General features: G+C 47.2%; 1 protein-coding gene and 2 long non-coding RNA genes across 7 annotated transcripts in view; 1 reads left to right on the top strand and 2 right to left on the bottom strand.

Moving 5' to 3' along the window:
* LOC142819024 (uncharacterized) overlaps nt 1-6,656 on the bottom strand; it is a 37,594-nt gene extending 30,938 nt beyond the window's left edge. The window contains exon 1 of the long non-coding RNA XR_012896707.1: nt 6,535-6,656. This is a non-coding gene — a long non-coding RNA (uncharacterized LOC142819024). The remainder of the gene's footprint in view (nt 1-6,534) is intronic.
* ACSBG2 (acyl-CoA synthetase bubblegum family member 2) overlaps nt 5,638-19,042 on the top strand; it is a 37,378-nt gene continuing 23,973 nt past the window's right edge. The window contains exons 1-2 of one of the 5 annotated variants that reach the window (XM_006126802.4): nt 5,638-5,770; nt 15,060-15,177. In XM_006126802.4, coding sequence (XP_006126864.1) covers nt 15,065-15,177 — 113 coding nt within the window. In that variant the 5' untranslated portion in view covers nt 5,638-5,770; nt 15,060-15,064. The other 4 variants (XM_006126804.3, XM_006126801.4, XM_006126803.4 and 1 more) reach the window with 4 other exon arrangements.
* LOC142819026 (uncharacterized) lies at nt 7,460-14,296 on the bottom strand. The gene is made up of 2 exons (XR_012896709.1): nt 13,835-14,296; nt 7,460-7,694 (listed from the first exon to the last, which is right to left on the bottom strand). It is a non-coding gene; the product is annotated as an uncharacterized LOC142819026 (long non-coding RNA).

The raw sequence follows: 19,042 nt of genomic DNA, 5'->3' as shown, positions 1-19,042 counted from the left end.
CATAGCTAGGTGACAGGGTAGCAAAAATACCTGAGTCTTGCCTACACTATAACTTCCATCATTGCTGCTAGTGATGAAGCAGGATCAAGTGGGAATTATGGCTAAAAAGTTCACGGGGATAGACAAGGCCAGGTGCAGCAAAAAGATCTTACTATCTAAAACAAAAGTCTCCAGAAAGTGGATAGATATGCAGCAGATCCATCTCGCTCCTCCTGTCCTGCAGCTTACAGAGAGGGACTCCAGCCAACGCCAACTCCCTGATTCTAAATGAGCTAACTCTGAGGTAGGGCAGCCAGCCACCTGTAGTTCCCTCCGAAAGATCTTAGCCTCCAGAGAACACGATGGTCATTGTCGGCTCCTCTGAATCTGGAACAGAACGTGAAGATCGGGTTTTCATTGCCATAGCCTGCCCGTGTCATTGTCCTGGAGACTCACTCCTGTGGGCTGTTGAGTTTAGATGTTTCTGCAGATGATCTAAAATGCACCCGGTTACTAAGACAGTGGAGCATAGAAGCAGCATTTAAGAAATCAGGAACATAAAGCCTAATGGTCCGTTCGCTCCAGCATCCACCTTTACCCTTGGCAAGTACTTACTGTTGGGGGGAGGAACATGGAATGCTTGAGAAATTGGAAGCCGTCTGTGCTGTTCACAGAGGTAACTACTGTATCTTTAAGATGAAACTAAATATTAATTTGGATCAGTAGTTCAAAATTGCTGAAACGGAGTGCGACACACACACTATGCTTTCTTCCTTTGTGCATATTTTACAGGTATTCATTCTTTGTTATTGCCTTTCAGCTATAGTAAGAGCCATGCAGACACAAAGTACTTTAGCCCTTCGTCTCGGGAAAAACATCACAATCACCAACAGAAGACACACTCATTTGTTAGAGATGTCCAGCGGGTGACAATTCTGTTCTGAAAAAGTATTCAAGATTTCAACATACGTTTTGTTTCCCGTTTAGATGAAAACAAAACCTTCAAATGTTTTTGTGAAAATGGAAGTGTCTATAGCAGGGGTGGCCAACCCGCAGCTTGTGAGCTGTATGCGGCTCTTCACCCCTGAAAGTGCGGCTCGCAAAGTCTCCTCTGTGGCTCACAAAGCCTCCCCATACACACCTACAAACACCCCCGGCTCCCTGGGCTCCCTGTGTGGAGAAGAGCCATCCAACAGGAGCCTGATGTGACCAAAAAGCTTAACCCATGGTTTTTTAAGGGGCAGTGTCCTTTTTTTTCCCCCCTCAACAATTCTGGTGCGGCTCTTCGCATTTTTTCCGATGCTGTTTAATGGGTTGGCCACCCCAGGGTTTATAGCCTGGTGCTACTGTCCAGGGTGCAGCAGATCCATGTTCAAATAATTCCTGCTCTCGAATGTTTCACCAGTTAACCGGTGAGGGCTGGAGCAGCTCTCTGCCTGTATGGGCAGGGGGCTGCTCCAGCCCTGTGGGAGTGGGGAGGGGGGGCTGCTGTGGATGGGGGCTGCTCAGGTTCTCTGGAGCAGCCCCTGTCTACAGCAGGCTGGGTGCATTGCAGGAAGGGGCTGTTCCAGTGATCCGGAGCAGCACCTGTCCACGGCGTGCCCTGGCCCACCACATGCAGGGGCTGCTACAGCCTGGCTGCTACAGCCCCTGCCTGGGAAGGGGGAAGTTGCTAGGGTTTGCTCCAACTTGGCTGGAGTGGCCCCTTTAATCAGTTAACCAGTTAACCAATATGTTTAACTATTTAACCATTTACACAGGATTTTACATCCCTAGCTCTCGCTGATTCAGAGTATTTTTTCCATTCCAAATCACTCTAAATCAGGCAGAACCATGACTTGATTATGGGTCTCTCCCAGCACCGGTCAGCACCTTAACCATCTGTCTTTCTCAAAAATCTTCCTGGTCACATCACCAAATGCTTTGGCTGTGACAACAGCATTTTACCAAAATGACGTTCAGCATAAGTGACCTGACTACCTCTAGTTAGTAGAACCCAATTCTGCAAAGACTTCCTCCAACACTTGACTTCCATGAGATTACTCAGGGTGCATAATCGAGCATGTGAGAGTGTGCGCAGGACCAGAACTGTCCCAAGGTTGGCTTGGCTGTCTCACCTGAGTGAGGACTTCCAAGCAGTCCTCACGTATTATGAAGGTTTATCACAGTTGTTCTTTATTTACAACATCCTAGGCAGCTTCCTCTTTCTGTCCTGTCACCACAAAGCTTTTCTCAACTGCCATGTCCCTCCCTGGCATGAGGGGTGGGGAGAAGCAGTGGCCGCTGTCTGAGGTTTTCTGCTTGGTGTCCCCTTCTGGTTCCCTCATTTTGAACCTGTGACCTGCACCCCTGACCTTGTTTGTCATTAGTTGTCGCAAGTAATCAGTTGAATTCCGGATCCAGTGTTCCCTCCCACAAGACTGGGGAAGGGGCCTTTAGAAGTGGGCCGGTGCAAGCTTCCAAGGATTTCAAATAGCGCTGGGTGTCCTCTTCAGATTCCCTTGTTTTGACCCTTTATCCCTGAGGGTATGTCTACACTGCCACCCTAGTTCGAACTAGGGTGGCTAATGTAGGCATTCGAAGTTGCAAATGAAGCCCGGGATTTAAATATCCTGGGCTTCATTTGCATCTTGCCGGGCACTGCCATTTTTAAATCCCCCTTAGTGCGGACTTCGTGCCCGCAGCTACACGCAGCCCGGAGTAGGTAGTTCGAATTAGGCTCTCTAACTCCTTGTGTATGCCTTCGAATGCCTACATTAGCCACCCTAGTTCGCACTAGGGTGGCAGTGTAGACATACCCTGTTATATTCTTGGCTGTCCCAAGTTCCTGGCCTTGTGGATCTCCTTCCTTTGACTCTCAGGGGGTGAGGGGAAAGTTCACAGCCTGATGTATTCCTCCTCTGCCCTCCCTTCACAGCCAGGAGCAAGAAGAAGGCACAAGCTGAGCACAAGCAAGAGAAGAGGAAGAAGACCCAGTACGCGTGGCTGCGGCCCCATCCTCCTGAAAGGGTGCTGGGGTCGGGGGTTAGGGGCTGGCATCATAATCTGATATTTTTTCATTGCGCAGTGTCATATAAACAACTCAAGTTTCTCCTAAGAGGTAGATAGGGAAAACCATAACCACTGTACCCTAAAAGGCAGGGAAGGAGCTAGTTGGGAACCCCATACACTCTTTACACCTTACTGGAAAAACCTGGGACGTGGGAGGGCTTGCTTCTAAAGGCCCCTCCCCCAGCCTCATAAGAGGGACCACTGGACCCAGGTTAAGGGGACAACTAATAACAAACAGATTCAAGGGCACTAGACAGAGGTTCAAAATGAGGGAACCAGAGGAGAACACTAAGCAGAGAACCCCAGACAGCACCCACTGCTCCTCAAAGCTGTCTAGGGAGTTAGTGGAGACTTCCCAGAAGAACTCTGCCTGGATATTTGAAATCAGGGAGGAGCGGAAGTAGGCCCCACAGTCACAGAGCACCTCGTTGTCCAGCATCCTCCTCCTGGTGTTATAGATAGCAGCCTTCAGGAGAAGATTGATGAAGAGGCCTTGCGATTTTGTGGCGCCAAAGAGAGGGGGTGCAAAAATAAACAGGTGCGGGGAAAAGTGTAGCCAGAACCTCGGCAGGAGGAGCCAGAGAAGGGGCTGCAACCGGGTACACTCCAGGTTCTCCCTCACACCCCACAAGGGGCAAGCTGTGGGATACGCTCAAGTATCTCCCTCGTGCCATAGAATCATAGAATACTAGAACTGGAAGGGACCTTGAGAGGTCCTCGAATCCAGCCCCCTGCCAGACCAAGCACCATCTAGATCATCCCTGATAGACAGGGCTCGACAAACGGTGACGAGATCTACTCACCAGCCCTGCACCGTGCATGCAGGGCCGGCTCTACAGAGCATAGGGCCTGATTCCAGGGGCGGGGCCGCACATGTGCAGGGCCTCGGGTGGTACAGCGCATGCGTTGCGCGCCAGTGGCATGACGCATGCCCCGTGCATCCCAGACATCACGACGCATGCGCTGTGCACCCACACATGCGCAGTGCCCCAGGAGTACAATGCATGCGCCATGGGCCTAGGATGTCACGACGCATGCGCCGTGCACCCGGGGGCCCCGCACAAGCGTCGTGCTCCCGGCACGCACGTCACTTCCCTGGGCACGGGGCCCCCACGCCGGGGATTCAGCTGAATCAGCCTAAGGCCGTCTCTGCACACATGTGCCAGACCGGCACTGTGCATGTGCGCAGTGCCGGTGAACGGGGCAAACGGAGCGACAGGCTGAAATCTACTTGCCATGGGCGAGTAGAAATAGCGATTTGTTCAGCCCTGTTGATAGATGTCTATCTAATCTGCTCTTAAGTATCTCCAATGATGGAGATTCCACAACCTCCCTAGGCAATTTATTCCAGTGTTTAACCATTGTGACAGATAGGAAGTTAAAGTCCAACCTAAACCTCCCTTGATGCAATTTAAACTCATTGCTTCTTGTCCTATCCTCAGAGGCCAAGAATAACAATTTTTCTCCTTCCTCCTTGTGACACCCTTTTAGATATTTGAAAACTGCTATCATGTCCTCTCTTAGTCTTCTCTTTTCTAAACTAAACAAGCCCAGTACTTTCAGTCTTCCCTCATAGCTCATGTTTTCTCGGTCTTTAATCATTTTAGTTGCTCTTCTCTGCACCTTCTCCAATTTTCCCACATCTTTCTTGAAATGCGGTGCCCAGAATTGGACCCAATATTCCAACGGAGGCCTAATCAGTGCAGAGTAGAGCGGAAGAATGACTTCTCATGTCTTGTTCACAACACTCCTGTCAATTCCTCCCAGCATCATGTTTGCTTTTTTTGCAACAGTCACACTGTTGCAAGAAGGGGCAGGCTATGGGATAATGTTCAAGGTTCTCCCTCACACACTGCAGAAGGGGCAGGCGATGGGAGATGGGATATGCTCTTTCTGCAGTCCACTCCTGAAACCGCTCTCTCAAATATTAACCAGAAGGCATCAGGGTCAGGCAGCATTTTGCACAGTTCCTGTCATGGGACTCATTAGCTTCTCCAGGTGCTGTTGCTGCACCTGGGACCAGCCAGCAATAAATTACTGTAGGCTTTATGGCTGTTTTGCCCTGTTTGTTGTTCCCCATAGTCTCCAGTCTTGTCACCCTGCCTGTGATTAATTAGCTGCGGGTTATGATCTGCCATTCACAAAGAGCGGTGTCACCCAGCGCCTGTTGCCTTGGCTATTACAGCCATTATATTTAGATGCAATCGGTGCCCACGGAGCTGACAGTCGCTGTGCTAATAGCTAATCTACCCCCCCCCATCCTCCCCCCCCACACACACAACCCCCACTCCCTCGCCCCAGGGAAACTCTGGGCCCTGCGCAATCGCCTCCCAGACAGCTGCAGACACCACGTGCTCTAGCGGGGTCAATGACCGAAGGTAACAGCCGGGAGAAGGGGCGTGGCTCAGGCTCACGTCATGGGGCTGCTGGCTCCGCCCCGCCAGTGAAGGGCGGCCGCCCGCGGTGCCCTTCCGACTGCCCACAGCCAAGATGGCGGAGCTCGCGCCCGGCCCCGCCCCCTCACGCGAGGCGCTTCGCCCAATCGGGCTCGCGCGCCGGGAGGAGGTGGCTCGCGCGCGCGGGTCTTTCAAGCGGAGCGGGGTGGGTGGGGGCGTGGCATCCCGGGCTGGGGATTCGCCCTGGCCCCTCCCCCTGTCTCGAGAGCGCTCTAAAGGCACCTGGCGTCGCTCGAGCCCGCTCTGCCGTGCGGGGAGCGGGAGGTTCGGCGCGCCCGTCTCAGGTACAGGCACGGAGGCTGCCGTCAGGTGCGAGGGCGGGACGGGATGGGGACTGCTGTGCCCCCCCTCAGGCATGGGGGGGCCATGGGGGGGCTGGGGTGCCCCCCTCAGGCATGGGGGGGCTGGGGTGCCCCCCCTCAGGTATGGGGGGCCATGGGGGGGCTGGGGTGCCCCCCTCAGGCATGGGGGGTAATGGAGGGGCTGGGGTGCCCCCCTCAGGCATGGGGGGTAATGGAGGGGCTGGGGTGCCCCCGGACACTGGGGTGCTCCCTGAGGTTGGGCGGGGGCTATGGAGGGGCTGCTGCAGCCCCCCCCCCCCCCGAGGGAGGAGCCGGGAGTGCTCCCGGGGTGAGGGGTGGCGATGGAGAGTTTGCTTTCCCCGCTCAGGTACGGCTGGATGCTGGAGGGGCTGCTCTCTAGCCCCCCTCCCTCTCCTGAGGTGCAATGTCCGTCGGGGGCAGCTGCCTGCTTCCTTCTCTCCCTCCTGCCCCCCCCCCCCCCCGTGCAGTGGGGAGCCTGCCTGGCAGCGCCTTGCACCCCGTGCGGGCAGCGCCTGACACCGGCTGCGTGCGCTCCCCGCAGGGCTGCCTGGCGCACACGCTCCGCCAAGGCTTGGCGAGGCGCTTACGCGGCAGCTGCCTCCCCTCCTGCAGCGGAGTCGGGACGTTGGTTGCCGGGAACTTCCTCTCTGTCGTGCTCTCTCGTGAGCTAATGGCCTCATCATGCTTTACAAACGGAACAGCCAGAGCATCCGGTCTCCTCTTACCGAAAGTGGCTGCGGAGGCTTGCATGCTCGTGGAGAGGGCGGCCTGACCTCCGCTGGGGCTCTTGAGGCTTTGTGTCAACAGGAGAACTGGAAATCCTATTCTCTGTTGTCCTCCCCTCCTATTCTCTGTTGTCCTCCCCTGCTAGTACAGCGAGCGTTTGACTGCTAAGCATGTTTCTCATGTGCTCACAATCTGTATATTAAACGTGCCCCAAAAGTAAACATTCTAGCTAGAAGAGCATTGGTCTAGCTCTAGCACCTTGCAATTGAAATCTGCCATGATGTTTGTAATTGTTTATCACGCTCTCTACCTAGTTTCTAGACCTTTTTTGTAGAACACTTCCTTATGTACATTGTTATGACTGGATGAGGTCTCAACTTACTGTGGTGCATATGTCTCTAGAAAGCTGAGACACTTTAAAACAAAACTTGTGTATCTGTAGTTGCTGAGCTAAATTCTAAATCTTAATGGAACCTGTATTCTTAATTGGTATGGGGACTGGGCTCATCAAATGAGGCCTCTGATCAGATTTGGAAAATTCTTGGTCTGCTAACCATTCTTTTGAAAAGCCATGGTAACTAGCTAATGCTGAGGAATTTCCTCCTGCAACAGTGGTGTAGGTTGTGCTTTGTGTATATTATACCCTTTCTGGTGTAGCTGTCCTCTCAAAACTGTTACCAGTGTTTTGTTTTGTTTGTTTGTTTGAACCAATTTCTGAAGCGCCCCCCCCCCCCAAAAAAAAACCCCACAACCCTGCCTCTTTCTAACTATGAATGAAAATGTTTTGAGCCATTCTCGTTCCCAAAAGGGAGATTTGCACATCTGCCTCTATTGGAATACTATTAATATAGCTATTTCAAAGACTCGCAAGTTAGATTTTCCCCCCCCCCCCAAGCTCTGATGGAAACACACTGTAAACTGCACTCCATACTAGCATCATCAGTATTAAACAAACCCCGTTATCTGTGTGTTTCCATCTGTGTGAGTAATTTGTGGTGCCTCTTCAATACAGGCAAAGTGCATTTGGGTTAATGTACGCTGATAACCTCAAGCTTATTCATTCTGTGTCTGGAGACTATCATGTGACAAAATGATGACTCCTAACGTGTCTATTGGCTGAAATCATCAGGTTACACTTGCATGATGCTGCAGAGGGAGCCTGCAGAGAGAAAACAGTGCTGAAGCTATTCAGATGTTGGTACAAGATTTCAGAACATTCAACAACCACCGAAATTGATAGTTCTTTCCACTGTTTTCAGGATTTTAAGAACTTCCTCTGTGCATTTAGAAAAATGTGAATATTGTTGTTTAGCTACAGATTGAATCCCTCTAGTCCAGCACATTCTGGTCTGGCAACATCTGTGGTCTGGACTGTGGAGCATAACTTAGCTGGATGCCAACTTATCATGGGTGTGGCTGTAAAATGTGTTTAGTCACCAGTCCTGGTGGCCGGTGTTCTGTGCTGTTAACTATCTCTAATTTACCCCTAAATGTCTTCTAAAAACCCAGCAAATAGTGGAAGTGGAGGTCAGTTTTGTCTAGCAGCATTACCAACAATTTTGGGAAATTCTCTGGTTGGGCACTGGTCAGGTCCAGAGCATGCTGGACTAGAGGTTCAACCTGTATTTGGCAGTTAAATCCAGATGGTCTGTAGGATTGTTACAAAGACTCTTCAGTGGTATTTTAACTCTGGGATTCTTTCATGATGTAGATAACATAATTGTGCGTTATGGATGTCCCATTGTCCTGCATTTTGCTTCAACTACCCCAGACTAACACGGCTACATTTCTATCACCCTTCCACTAGTAACACAACAAATGACAAATACAGAAACTGCTATTCTAACATTGTTGTGTGGCTTAGCAGATGGCAATAAAGGAAGTTGTAAATCATGAAATACTGTTGATCTGTTGAGACTATATTGTCTCAAGGTCTAAAACTGTTGATCTTGTTTCTTTATGCATGATCAGACTTCGAAAAGTTAAACGAAGAAAAATCTTCATCAGCTCTGTATAATTACAGTGCAGCCTTTACTAGTGAACAAAAATTACTACATGTGATGTAATAGTGGCAAGTTCAGGTTGTATACCTAGCCAGGTCCATTTGTATTCTGAATACTTGTAATAAATTGTCTGCATTTCTCATGTAAAATGCATACATTTATCGTACAGTATAGAATCTCTCTTTTTGTAGAGCAGGCAAAGAAACGGAAGGCGTTAGCATCTGATTAGAAGTCAACTGAGAATTCTGGCACCCAGAAAGGGACAAATATTATTCATGCGGAGGAGCGGAACTAAAAATTAAGAAGAGACTTGCATCTATTACTCTTCCCTAGGCAGCTAGTTGTTAGCAAATTAGGAGATGGGGAAATATACGTTATGAGGAAGTAAACTACTGTTTTCGTAGACACTGAAATGATCAGCAGTGAGAGCTTAAAATCACATTACTCAGTAGGGATACTATTGACTTTGCTTGAATTTAAAAAATTCAGATTAGTTACAAGGAATATTGTTGAATACAAGAGTCTGTGGTGGTCCTATAACATCTTGTGGTTTTAAAAGCTTTACTGCTTCTGAGTTTGAAATTAAGTTGGGGGAACCCCACTCAGAGAAACAGACTAATAAAATTTTAATTTTCCTGTCTAATGTATTGTCAAAACACACAAACTGAATTTGCTATTGGCAAAGCTGCATTTGTGGGGAATTTTAACAAAGTTCCCCAGGTAGATGCTGTCTCTAATCTGAAACTTGGCTTTTGAAGCATAATTCCGTTGAAACCTAAACTATAACTACAGTTACTGAAACAATCTTTGTTCATTTATAGCAGGGGTGGAAAAAACAAAGAACCTTTGATATATAGTGAGGAAGCTGTAGTAAGGATGTCAACACTTTCTTATATGCATGACGCTCTCCAGTGTAGGAGAGGAAACTGCAGAAAAAAGTAATCTGAAATCCACATTTCCTTCCTCTCTCCATTATGGTCACATTCAAGAAAATAAAGGCTTACTTAACTTCCTCTAATTCAGTGCCTTCTGCACAAGAAGATCAAGAGTTAAAAACACAAATTTGCCATAACCATGTAATTAGAAACCTCTAACTGCTGCCTTTTTGTAAAGGTACAACCTGCTCTAAACATTAAGGCCAAATTAATTTTAAAATATAATAACCCAAACAGCACTGGTTCAAATAGTGGAAATATTAACAGTACTAAAGTTCCAATACAGGCAGTCCCCAACTTATGCGGATCCGACTTATTTCGGATCCGCAGTTACGAACGGGGCTTTTCTCGCCCCGGAGGACACGGACTGCGGGACCTCGCGGTCCCGCCGCTCGTGTACTCCGGGGCGAGAAAAGCTGCTCCACGTCTTCGTGGTCTGCAGACCAGGAAGATGCGGAGCAAAGCCGCGGAGGGGCTGGGGCTGCCGGGCTGCCCGAGCCCCTCCGCGGCTTTGCTCCTCGTCTTCCTGGAAACCCCCCAGCAGACCAGGGAGACACGGAGCAAAGCTGGGGAGGATGCGGGCAGGACTGCGGCACATCTCTGCAGTCCTGCCGTCTGGGTTTCCCTGGTCTGCTGGGGGGCACAGCTAGTGCTCCCCCCAGCAGACCAGGCTTTTCTCACCTGGGGTAGAGCAGCTGGGGCTGCTGGGTTGGTCCTGCAGCGCCGCTCCTCGGTGCTACTGGACCAACCGGGCAGCACCCCAGCTGCTCTTCCCCAGGTGTCCCCAAGTCAGCCGCTGCTTAAACTGACCAGCGGCTGACTACAGGAAGCCCGAGGCAGAGTTTCTCTGCCCTGGGCTGCCTGGAATCAGCCGCTGATCAGTTTCAGCAGCGGCTGACTTGGGGACACCTGGGGCAGAGCAGCTGGGGTGCTGCCCTGTTGGTCCCCGCAGCGCCGCCCCTGCGGGGACCTACCTGGCAGCACCCCAGCTGCTCTGTCTTGGGCGTCCAGATTCAGCTGCTGTTGAAACTGATCAGCGGCTGATTCCAGGCAGCCCAGGGCAGAGAAACTCTGCCTCGGGCTTCCTGTAGTCAGCCGCTGGTCAGTTTCAGCAGCTGCTGAATCTGGAAGCCAGTTCCGACTTACATACAAATTCAATTTAAGAACAAACCTACAGTCCCTATCTTGTACATAACCCGGGGACTGCCTGTACTTAGTCTAATAGACATCAGTTAATGTCTCTTCTCCAAAACTGAACTGACCTGTTAAAATTATCCTGTTTGGTGCAGCTGGAGACATCAGAGCCTTGAGCAATCTAAAGTACTCTGGAAATATTCCTGAAGTTACTACTTCAGCATTCAGTTTTGCAGCTTTGTCAATCCCACAATATTGGGGAACAGCTGGGTATTCTTTCTTAATGGACCAACTTCAGTTGGAGAGAGTCAAACTTACACGGAGTTCTTCAGGTCTTGGGCCAGATCTATGCTATCGCTTCCTTCCGTATAACTTAAGTTGCTCATGGATGTGAATACAGCAACCTAATCATCAGTGGGGGCAGTCCCTTCTGCTAACTCAGCTACTGCCTAGAGTGGCAGTGGATTTATTTCCTCTGGCCATGTCTTCACTCATGGAAGAGTCCTACTGCTGTGGTGGATTTTCCAGTGCTTGATTTTTAGCAAGTCAAATTTAGTGAATCTTAACTGAACTCAAGGGTGTCCACACAGGTGTTAAGTACTCCTGCTCTTGCCAGGAGTAGAAGCTGGTGGGAGCTTCTGATCCTGTTGACCTCCTGCTGTGGGGATTGGGTAGTCCACTACTCTAACATCCCTAATCAGCAAAAGCTTATTGGGTAGTAAACTGGAATATCGACTACTCACTTCTCCCTCCCCTTGCTGCCTCTGAGGCAATAAAGGGAGAGAGAACAGGAGCTGGTGCTGGGGGGAGGAGGGGGAGCAAATTTAAAAGCTAGTTCCCCCCAGCACCCTCTCAGCAGTACCACCGGCCCCTCTGAGGTAGTGGGGTGGTAGGGGGAAGAATAGGGAGGCTGCTATGGCAGCCAGGGCTGGCCACGGGTGGGGCTGCTGCTGAAGCAGTCTCCCCTATACCTCCCATGAACAGATGCTGCTGGACTCTGCACAAGCTGGGATCAGGACACTACCTCTGCATTTTAAATGCAGAGCAGCAATGCAGCTACCCCTGCTGCAGCTCTGCAGAATGGTCCTGTTGACTAATCATGTGGTAGATATAGAGCTAATTGTGTAGTCCATACAACTTGTAACTACAGTTTTACCTCCTTATTGGGGATGCTGCCAAGCTCCGCTTAAGGTATTCTGTGTAGCTGGAGTGATGTACCTTAAGCTATGCTGCCAAGTCTGGTGTAGACCTAGCCTCAGTGGGGGAGCTTTGTCACAAGGAAGGCTAGGATTTAGTCAGGATATTTTTAGTAAAAATCATGGTCTGTACACAAATTCACAGCCTGTTACATGCCCATGATTTGCAAACTGACTACATGGAGGCAGGTGGAGGGAGCGGTTCCAGCCCACTAGAGTGGTTCCTCCTGCCAGATCTGGGTTGGTGTGGCTCTTGCACTGCAGGCAGGGGCTGCTTCCAGGCTGCACAGGCTAGAAGCTGGCAACCCAGCTTAGGGTCAGGAGTTGACAGCCTGGAGTGGGAGTGAAAGACCTGCAAGCTCATGTGGGCAGGCAGCTGCCCACACCACTGGCAAGGCTGCCAATTGCAGCCTTGTGGGGCTGAAGCCATCTTGAACCTGTGGTGGGCTGATCTTAGGTAATAGTTAAGTATTATCTAGTAAGCATCACCTGTTAAGGTATTAGAACTATCCGTTTACATCCCTAAACAAACCATAATTCTAGCTTCAACACCTGGCCAGGTCACTGTATAAGATTCATTTTTGTCTATACTACAGACCTCCTAGTTACACAGCTATAGCAGTACAGCCTGTGCTGCTGTAAAGTAAGGATGCAAGAGTGTAGTAATTTAAACAAGTAAACAATAAGCATGAGCTCATTGGTCATCCAAACTGCTACATGTGGCTGCTGGTCCAGCTCCCCCACTAGCTCCCAGGGAGCTGGCTGTTGCCCTGACTCTAACTATGTAACCCCTGAACTTCAGTGGTTACATAGTTAGCAAATTACATGTTTAACATTCCTACTGTAAAGTCTCCCAAGTAGCCACTCCCTTCTGAGGCGAGAGCTGTCCTTCCTGGATTAAGCCACATTAGTGACCTCAGCAGGAGCACTTCTCCCAGTGAAGTGTGTGTAAGTGTGTGTGTGTGTGTGTCTATTTTTTCCTGCCACACCCCTAACTGTCTTGTCAGTAAAACTTAAGTGGTATTGTAGTAAAAGTTCTGTTTAGTTACCCAGTCCACTAGCTAAACATTGATAGAAATGTAGCTTAATGATTAAGAAACCATTTATGCTAAATGGGACTAAAGTAGGAAGAAAAACAAGTCTTGAATAACTTCTTTCAAGAGAACAAGGGCAGTCAAGTTATTTACAAATAGTTGAGCTACAATCACCAGAACTATGGTGACCTTTTAACTCTAGTATTTTCAAAGCTAGATGGGTATCCAGTTACTCATTTCAGATTATAGCTAACTAGAGTATGTTAGCATGTGTACAAATGACTAGGTGTTCTAAATCAGGGGTGGGCAATGTTTGATCGGGGCGGGGAGGATATTCCAAGACTCTGGTAAGTAGCCATATGGATGGGGTGCAGAGGGGAACTTGGGTCTGAGAAGGTGTGGGGTTTGGGTTAAGGATGGGGCTGTGACTTGGTGCGGAATCTGAGGTAGTATGAATGCACCCACAGAGGCCTACCGGGGGAGACTCAAGACTGGGCCATTAATGCCAGCATTCCTGGTCTCATTCCATAGCTCCCTGCAGCAAATCAAGCCAAGCTAAACTACTACAAAGGTGTATTGTGCCTCTTTGGGGCATGCCTGTGTTTCTGTAAAAGCAGCAACCTTTTTAAAAAAAGTAACTGTTTTGGTCACTTGGCATAGAGAATCTTGTAATCCTTGGGTTAGCACAGAGGAAAAGAAGTTATGCCATATTCCACCCTGGTCAAACCAGTGTCATGATGAGCTACATAAGCCTTGATGGATTCTGTCTGGCATATGCACACATTTCTCTCCAGAGTCCAGAAAGTGTGAGCACTGCTGTTCTAGACTATTTCTATAATCTCACACTGGTGGTGTGACTATCACTTAACTCCTGTAAGAATTTCTCAGTGGGATAAGAGGCTAGTATGCTACAGATTGGCTGCGATCCAACAGCCCCATGTAGTATATTTTGCAGAGTTGCTCTGATGTTGCAAAATGCTTTAGAGGTGTAACTTACCCTCTTCTCTCAGCCCCAGAGCTTACAGACGGTGCTTTATGAATAGTAACCCGCCTTCAACCTAAAATTCAGAAACGTTTTTTTATGCCATCAGTAGTACCTTGTATTGACAACTTGCAAATTATTGTAATGTCTTACTTTTTTTTTTAGTAAGGGCTGTATCTCTTAAAGGAGTTAACAGGAGGAATCTATTATCCTTCTTGTTCATAGGATTTTCTTCTAAGCAATAAAGCCTAATTCACCTATCCTGAGTTTGAGGTCTGTATAATGACTAATGCAAAGTTGGAATAAAATTAACATTTCTTTTAGTATTGGGTTAATTTATATGAACAAACTCTCAACCTTGAAGACAAAATATTTTAAATGTAGATTATGAAACCCACTCGAATAAGGAAGGTTCTAAACTGTCATTATTACAAAAATGAATTGTGCACGCTGTTGAAAAATAGTAGCTGCTTTGCATTCAAGTGCTCCCTTGACTGCCTTCAGTACAGTAATCCTGCTGCTGTGTCCACAACAGCTGTGATATGGTCTGATTTCCTTTTTCCTGCCTGGAACTATTGACCATACAGAATCCTCAGAGTAATTGCATGTACTGGTGTGGCAGAGGGAGGAGGAACAAACACATGATTGCAGTCCTTCCATATAAGGAGAAGTGTGGGGTGATGGGCTACTTCCAATTGAAATGCAGAGAACACATGACATAAAATGCAATAGTTCTTCTGGTGGGCGCTATTTTAAAAATAAAGGATGTTACACGTTTGCTCGTGCTGGCAGATTGCAGAGGAGAAGCACTGGACAAAGGCACAGACGATGCACTGTATGACTCAACTCTTTACTGTTCTGATGATTGGGATTTTTGGGATGTCAAAGATCAAAAATTAATTTTTTGGCTAAACCGTGTAGGATATAAATAGAAACTTTTTTATTGTATAAAATTGTAAGTAATTCAACTGAAGACTATAGTTCTAAAAATGAATGGGAAAATCTTCAACACTAACAAACCTTACAGAATATATTCCATAAATCTCTAGTGCCAATCCAGCACAGAACCAGATGAAGAATCTTTGTGTCTTTGCAAATACTGCAGCCTTCAGTGACTGTTTTTTTTTGTTTGTTTGTTTTTTTTTTTTTTTTTTTTTTTACTTGTTCAGGTAACTAAATGTTGGTAACTGTTTCCATGAAGGTGTGTTAAACTGTTACTTTGTCACTTTGATCTTTGCAGGGACAATGCTGTCTGACTCGGATATGGCTACTGTGATGGTAAATTCAGCCCCCAGCTCGGATGGTCCAGTGCCACATGCAGTGTCAGTTAGTGATATCTTGGTGAACGGTCCATCTAGGTTGGTTCAGTTTCTATCTTTTTCTACTTTGGTAATCGGATCGGAATTAAAATGTAGACTATTGTGGAAGCCCACAAGGGCTTATGCTGGGATTTTTGTAAGAGTTCAATATTTGAACTATTGTTTTTATATTGTCTATAAAATCTCCTGTGAGGGAAGAAAGAATAGAATTTGCTTTACACAATGTAGTGACAAGCTTCTGAAATACTGTACTCTACATTTAATTTATGGTCAAAAAGCATTCTGTTCAGGCAGTCTGAGCTCCTAAAAGAGTATGCAATTAATGTTAACTAGAGGCAAACTTAAATTCTTTCAGATGGAAATATTTAGCACTTTTAGTTATTGAACATTGTACTGTAAATAGAACATTGGATATATTCAGGGAAACTCAAATGTAGGAAAGTACATCTTGTTTGTGCCTGATGTGAAGGAAAACAAGGGTTGGCTTTTGGAGGGGGGGGTCAAAGTAAGCAATGTAAAGCCAATGAGGAAAACCTAAAAGTAAGAATCGGGATCTCTATCTTTTGGGAAAAATCCAATATAAATAAGGGGAGAAGGATGGGGAAGTAAAGGAAGACCAGTGATAGTCTGTTCTTTCACCTAAATAATTACTTTATATAAGCACTGCTCTAGAAACTGAGCGGGAGTATTTCAAAGATAATGGATATATCCCAAAACACAGTTCAAGGAAGTAATTTAAAGAGGCATCTCTCATCCTGCCTACTTCTAGCCAAAAGAACAATAACCCTGAGATGGTCCTGAAACATGCAAACCAGTGTAGCTCCAGGAGACCCAAATCTCCATATGTCTGTTTAAGCCATTCTAAGCGTACACACCCCTGCCCCCAACATTACAATCTATTGTTCCAGCAGTGTGGTGTTACGTGCAGCATAAGCATTTCTTGAAGACCTATTTGGCCCTTGTGCTGGGGGAGCATCAGACACTTCAGAATTTTTTGATTAATTCCATAGGGTCACCTGATCAGCTCTAGTCTGACTCCCTGACTTAGGTAGCTTCTCCCAGGCCTGGAATAAAGATTTGTGCATATCCTTTAACCCTAGACAATGGAGAGGTGCCTTGCAAAAGATTTTAGACTCCCAAATCCAGTGAGATTTGGGTGCCAAACTCCCCTGAGAATCTCTGCCTAAAATCTTCTCTCTCAAACGCACGAAGAGAACCACTTTTTTCCAGTAGTAGGAGACTAGCCTGAGGTTTTTCAGGTGAACTCAAAGGAAAGCTTGTTCTGTGGTGATGGTTGTAGAAGTGTGAGTACTTTAGTGCCACAACCTACAGGCACCTCCCTGGTCTGGCACCCTCTGGACCTGACTAGTCCCAGATAACCTCCCCATGTCTGGGAAAAAAACCTTATTTCATCCTGCAGCCCTGCTGAGCCGTACACCAGCTCCCTGCCGCCGCCGCCGCCCCACCCCCAAGCCCAGATGAACTGTGTAGCTCTGCCCTGTGTCTGGCTCCTGGCTTCCTCCACAGCCCAACTGAGTGGTACACAGGCTCCCGGCTTCCAAAACCCTGCAATGTGTCAGGACTCTGATCCTGGAACATCTGAGGTTATGCGGGACTATGGATGTTGCTGGACCAGAAAATCCTGGATCTTAGAGATGCAAACCTGTACTAGAAACAACCCACCATTTTCTAGTGATTATCAAATTGCCTTCATCTACACTCCGAGTTTCTTGGCAATATGCAAATGAGGGACTCATTGCATGAGTTGTGATCTCATTTGCATATTCTGCCGATCCGTTTTTGCGCAAAAACCCCTATTGGCAGAAATATGCAAATGAGATCACAACTCCTGCAAATGAGTCTCTGTAAAAATATGCAAATGACGGCTACATCTACACTGAGTCCTCATGTTAAAAAGCAAGTACCTCTTTGACCTGCGATAGTTTCCCAAACTTGCTTCCATTAAGCAACCTCATTGTACTGTTAGAGTAAACTGTACCATTTGCTAATATTGCGACACTGCCCTTCTACTTATTGATGTGGCCTAACTGCTGTCTGTTTTTGTCAAGATTCAGTAAGATGTGGGTAGCATCTCGAATGCCTGTGGTTCTCCAGAGAACTGCATTTTAAGCAGAACAGGTCAATTTCTCTTCTAAATGGGAGAGCTAGATGTTTGGGGTGAGGGCAGAAACATGCCTGGACTCAACATGCTGATACCAAAGCCAACAGCTGAAACTGGCTGCAGATAGGTCTGTAATCATGTGCCAGGACATTTGTATGTCACAATGACCTGGCAAAGATTTGGTATTTCTATAGCAACAGTTAATGTCCTATCCAAGTGCTGCTCTGCCTGCATGTAGAGTAAAAACTCTTGTACTAGGAACAGGCTAGTTTTCAGAAGTCAGTTATGTCATAAGAACCTAGTGAGTTCTAGAAGACTGGCACTTGCTCAAACTTCTCTGGAAGTGGACATCTTGAGGGATTCCCCTCCACCCCCTCCAAAAAAACCAACAACCTATAGATCAATAATTAACACAATTGTGGGATTCTTCCAAGTACCTGAGCTCTGATGGAGAAGAGGGAAGGTTCGGCCCTTACATGAAGAAATGCTCACTTACCTAATCTAGAAATGTCAAGGCATGACAGACTTTAGGGAAGCAAGAAAGCAATTTGAGAAGGCAAGATAAGTGAATATCCAATCCTTCTAGAATGGAAAATAACCTTTTCTATAGATTACTTGGCAGTTGTGGTTGACTAATATGAGTTAAGGTGACTGTATGAAGAACATTGTAGAGTTTAGGGGTACAAGCACCATCCATATGAATACTAAGTGGGACAGTTACACTTGTTACCAGAATGAGATCCCTTGAGTGAGTGGTGTATGGGCCCCCAAAAGTCAGACTGGAGTTGACCTTCCAAATAGGTTATCTGAGGAATGTAACTAGCAGGTTCTTCATTACACCAAACATTTAGAACCTGAAGCCAGAGAATGAAGATCTCATAAACTTGTCTTGAGAGGAAGAATACAAAGGCTCTCCATTCCTATCAGCAGCCAAGAGGAGAGTAGAGTTAACTTTTTGCGGGAGAGGTGAAGGGACGGTGCTTACCAGATATCTTCCAGCAATGTTGGAGAGATGCTGCTCAGTACTGTTATGGGATGATCACTTAACTGTTATGGTGGTGACTTGGTTAACTATAGATTTTCATGGCATGCTCTGGCTCATACAAGGTCACTACCTCAAAGGTCTTGTCTAAGTCTAGACCATAAAAATGGTGAAACATTCTTTAGATGGTTAAGCTTTTTCAGCCATCTAACACTGGTATGTCAAATATTGTATGACTTGTGAAAATCTCCTTCCATAAAAAAGCAAGGTTTATTGGAGATAGCAGTTCATGTGTGGTAGATAATAGGTTAAAGAAGGGGAATAGAAATGCAGGATGGGCTAGGAAGAGAACTGAAGGCATTATTGAGGAGTACACCTAAATAGGAATCAAAATTGATTGTATGTGGCAAAATAAGATGGACTGCAACAGGATGTAAACCTTCATGCTTCAAGGGAAAAGCCAACCACTAACTGATAAGGGAAGTTTTTCTAAACCTTTAATGAACTAACCATACCAGAAGAAGTTTACCTTCCTTTGAAACACATGTTTGTTGGCTGACTCATACCAGAATTTGGGCAACAGCAGCGTTGGAGGCTGTGAAAATTTACCTCTTTTCAAACTGTTGAATCCTTTTGCAGAGTTGCTGGGGGAGTGTGGGTGGGTGGGTGGCGGGGGGGACAAGCAGTCTTAGGGGCCACCCAGCAATCTTTCAGAAAAGTCCCTGATCAGTGGTAAAGGGGGTAAGGAAGACTGCTCTGGATTGGTTCCCTGTGGTGATAGGGGAAACAGGTCTTCCCTG

The sequence above is a fragment of the Pelodiscus sinensis genome, chromosome 19 (assembly GCF_049634645.1).
Source record: "Pelodiscus sinensis isolate JC-2024 chromosome 19, ASM4963464v1, whole genome shotgun sequence".
Taxonomy (NCBI): Eukaryota; Metazoa; Chordata; order Testudines; family Trionychidae; genus Pelodiscus; species Pelodiscus sinensis.
Note: the sequence above shows the minus strand (reverse complement) of the source record. Positions and strands in the feature narration are given on the sequence as shown.